Raw genomic sequence first — 3,250 nt, 5'->3', positions numbered from 1 at the left:
CCCAAACCCCCTTTCGGGGCCGCGCAGCTGCCACAAAAATTGTTTATGGTGCTTTTCAAATGTTGCTCCACCGAAGTCTCACAGTTTCTCCAAAGGTGAATGAACAGCAATTCCCAGACAGCTTTGTAAAGGGCTGGCATGTTCCCCCACTGAACTGCTGGAGAGTGCGTTTGGCAAAGCAACCTTTTACCTGCATACAGTGAAACCAAGTAAGGGAGAAAAATAACCCACTGCCTAATCAAGTGCCAAGCAGGTAAAATCTAGCACTCAGAGGCACACTATTCATTGCTTTTACAGCTGTGTAAGAGGTAACTCTCTTGCTGGCAGCCACATTCTGCTGGGCTTTCGAGATGGCCAGCATAGCTGGGGAGGAAGGACCCCAGCCCCAAATCACCTGCTCCCTCCCTGCCTGGTGTGGGCCCTTTGCAGAAGCTCTGCATTGCTCACTCATCCTGACACGGCAGTGAGAGCTCACAGTCCCTCGGTGCAGAGCCCGGCAGGCATGAAGCCATGAGCACCTCACGGAGCATCGGTGCTGCTCACCATGGTGAGATGTTTTAGAGTGCACACGGTACCACGCTGCGCTGGAAGGAAGGAAGGCACACTCTCCATGTAGCATGGACCCTGCAATTCTTCTTCCTTCCTTTTTCCTAACAATGGCTAGTTGCTTGCAAGAGCTGTGATGTTGGGGTGGATTTTCCCCAAGCCAAATAAGCTCCTAGTCCAGGATCACATCGCAGAGGCATCACCACATGCTTGCTTTGGCGTTGCTCTCTTCACTAGGGATCCAACCTCACCTGCAGTGCCAAAGGCAGGACACAGGGTGGTGCAAGCCTTTGGGATTGTTCCAACGCGCCCCCACCATGCTCTGTCAGTAGCTCGATATTCCCTTCTCTGTGCAACACCATTTTTGGTTGTGTATGCAAAGGTGACACTAAAGGACCATTGCAATTGTGCTTTAACTTGCAGGAGAAAGTGCGGCTACTGGGTCTATCGCCGGTTGTCTGTATGGGTTGGTTTATGGCCTAAGCAAGGTCCCCAAAGGCTTGTACCAGGACCTGGAACAACGAGAGAGGCTCGAGTACTTGGGCGAGAATCTTTACCGACTATCCACGGAGGAAAAGTAAAGCGGTTTCTGACATTTTCTCTTTCTATAAAGACTATATCTTACCCTGTAGATAACTGACTGACGTTCATAGCGATGGAATTATCTGAGAGTTAGGCTGAAAGGCGGTGTGTAGATCATGTGCAAGTGAAGATAGCTGAATTATTCAACAATGATTAGATATTTACGGTCTTTGTGGGGTTTTTTACAGATGTAGGGATTTCTGGATATAAAGAGTGCTGCTTAAACCAGTGAGATAATCTCAAATGGGAAAAAATAAATAAAGCCTCTTTTGACTGATTTCAGTCTAACTTGCTATAATACCACTTCCTAAATGGCTGTGACCAGTAATTATACATATGAAATTAATTTTCAGAACTAATGCTTTCCTGCAACACTAATGGTCGTACCCACCTATGGGGATATTCTCTGTATCTTTTACAATCCTTTCACCACTGTGTTCCTCCTTGTTCTCAAATCTAATGTGTCTGTGATACTTGTACATCTAATGTCTCACGGATTAGCTTTCAATGAACCACTGATCCCTGCATCAGCACTGTGATACAAGGTATTTAACATTAGAAGCTTCCAGGAAAGGAAAAGCCAACACTAAAAATACCCTCAAGTAATAGTGAAGCCTCAGTGTGTCTAAAATTTCTGAATTATGCTTTTATTCTTCTTCAGTCTTCAGAACAAAAGGTTTTTTAAAATACGCCTGGCTGAAATATTTTTAAATAAATGAATCTTACACTCCTTTCTAAGCATCGTTCGTTATTTATACATTGAGCAGATTACATGTTGCTGTATCAGTATCATAATTTTTGGCTGACATCTTCGAGCAGTTGTAATAGGTCAGCAGTCATGCTGTGATACATTTCACAAGTCTGAGCACCACAAAAACACCATGAAGAAAATGGTTACAACTGCTTTCCCTTTTTCCTTTCTCCTTTTTTATTTTCTTTTATCCTTTATTCCTTTTCCTCTTGCCTTGCCTCGCCTTGCCTCACCTCTCCCTTTCAACTTCAACTTTTTCTTTCTTTTTCTTCCTTTGTTTTTTCTCTTTTTCTTTTTCTTTTTCTATTTTTTTCTTTTTCTTTCTCTTTTGCTTTTTTCTTTTTCTTTTCCTTTTCTTTTTTCTTTTTCTTTTCTTTTACTTTTTCTTGTGCTTTTTCTTTTTCTTTCTCTTTCTCTTTCTCTTTTCCGTGGCAGGAGGGGAATGGCAAAATATTGCTTTGGTCAAAGTTATTAAAGGCAGGTTCACTACACAGTCCTGGTTAGGAGATAAAATATGAGAGGGCAGCTTACATATTGCCGTGATTAAATATTTACTGCTCCAAGAAGATTCACAGAACTTTTTAAAATTAATGGCTGCGAGTCTTTGTTTGGATAGTATCACAAGTATTGAACCAGTTATTGAACTGTTTGCCGAGCTATTTTACTATTGTTAGTGGCATCCTAAATTGCCGTTCTTTCCTCCTTTTCCTTCTTCCTCCCTTTCTCCCTTTCTTTTCTTTCTTTATCTTTCTCTTTCTCTTTCTCTTTCTCTTTCTCTTTCTCTTTTTCTTTTTCTTTCTCTTTTCCTTTTTCTTTTCCTTTTCCTTTTTCTTTTTTCTCTTTCTTTTTTCTTCTTTTCTTCTTCTTTTTCTTCTTTTTCTTTTCTTTTTCAGTTTTTCTTTTTTATTTTTATTTTTCAAGAAAACCAACAATGATTCAGCTAAAATTTGCATAGAGCAGATGAAGTAAGCAGTAAACACCATTGAAGGAGATTCTGATACCCCAGCATGGACACAAATCTGGAATCCTCAATGAAATTATACAGGGGAAGCAAGCACAGAATTTGTCCCTGGTGTTTAACCTTATATTTTACTTCAGAAGTTCAGAAATTGAGGTCTACATTGCGCTTTCTAAACTCCACTGTGAGTGATCGCCTACTTGGTGTTGGTTTCTCCTATCTTTCTCCAGCTGCTGAACTGTGTTTTTAAAAAGGCTAAAAATAAATAAGTACTTTCGTACCCGTTTTTTCGTTTAAGCAATTGCTGGAATCATCGCTGGGATGTTTTGTGGCAGAAAGAGGAGCAGGTGATCCCTGTCATGAATAGCAGGCTGCATGACAATATCTGTAAGGAAAGGTTTTCCGTACCACTA

At 41.0% G+C, this 3,250-nt stretch overlaps 1 protein-coding gene across 1 annotated transcript in view; it reads left to right on the top strand.

The window, feature by feature from the left end:
* Positions 1–1,127, top strand: part of LOC104489523 ([Protein ADP-ribosylarginine] hydrolase-like protein 1) — a 1,516-nt gene extending 389 nt beyond the window's left edge. The window contains exon 2 of the mRNA XM_010131694.1: positions 970–1,127. Within this exon, the coding sequence (XP_010129996.1) occupies positions 970–1,127 (158 nt within the window). The remainder of the gene's footprint in view (positions 1–969) is intronic.
* The last annotated feature ends 2,123 nt before the right edge of the window (positions 1,128–3,250 follow it).

Source organism: Buceros rhinoceros, unplaced genomic scaffold (assembly GCF_000710305.1).
Source record: "Buceros rhinoceros silvestris isolate BGI_N320 unplaced genomic scaffold, ASM71030v1 scaffold29742, whole genome shotgun sequence".
NCBI lineage: Eukaryota > Metazoa > Chordata > Aves > Bucerotiformes > Bucerotidae > Buceros > Buceros rhinoceros.
This window is presented reverse-complemented; position numbering and strand designations above follow the sequence as displayed.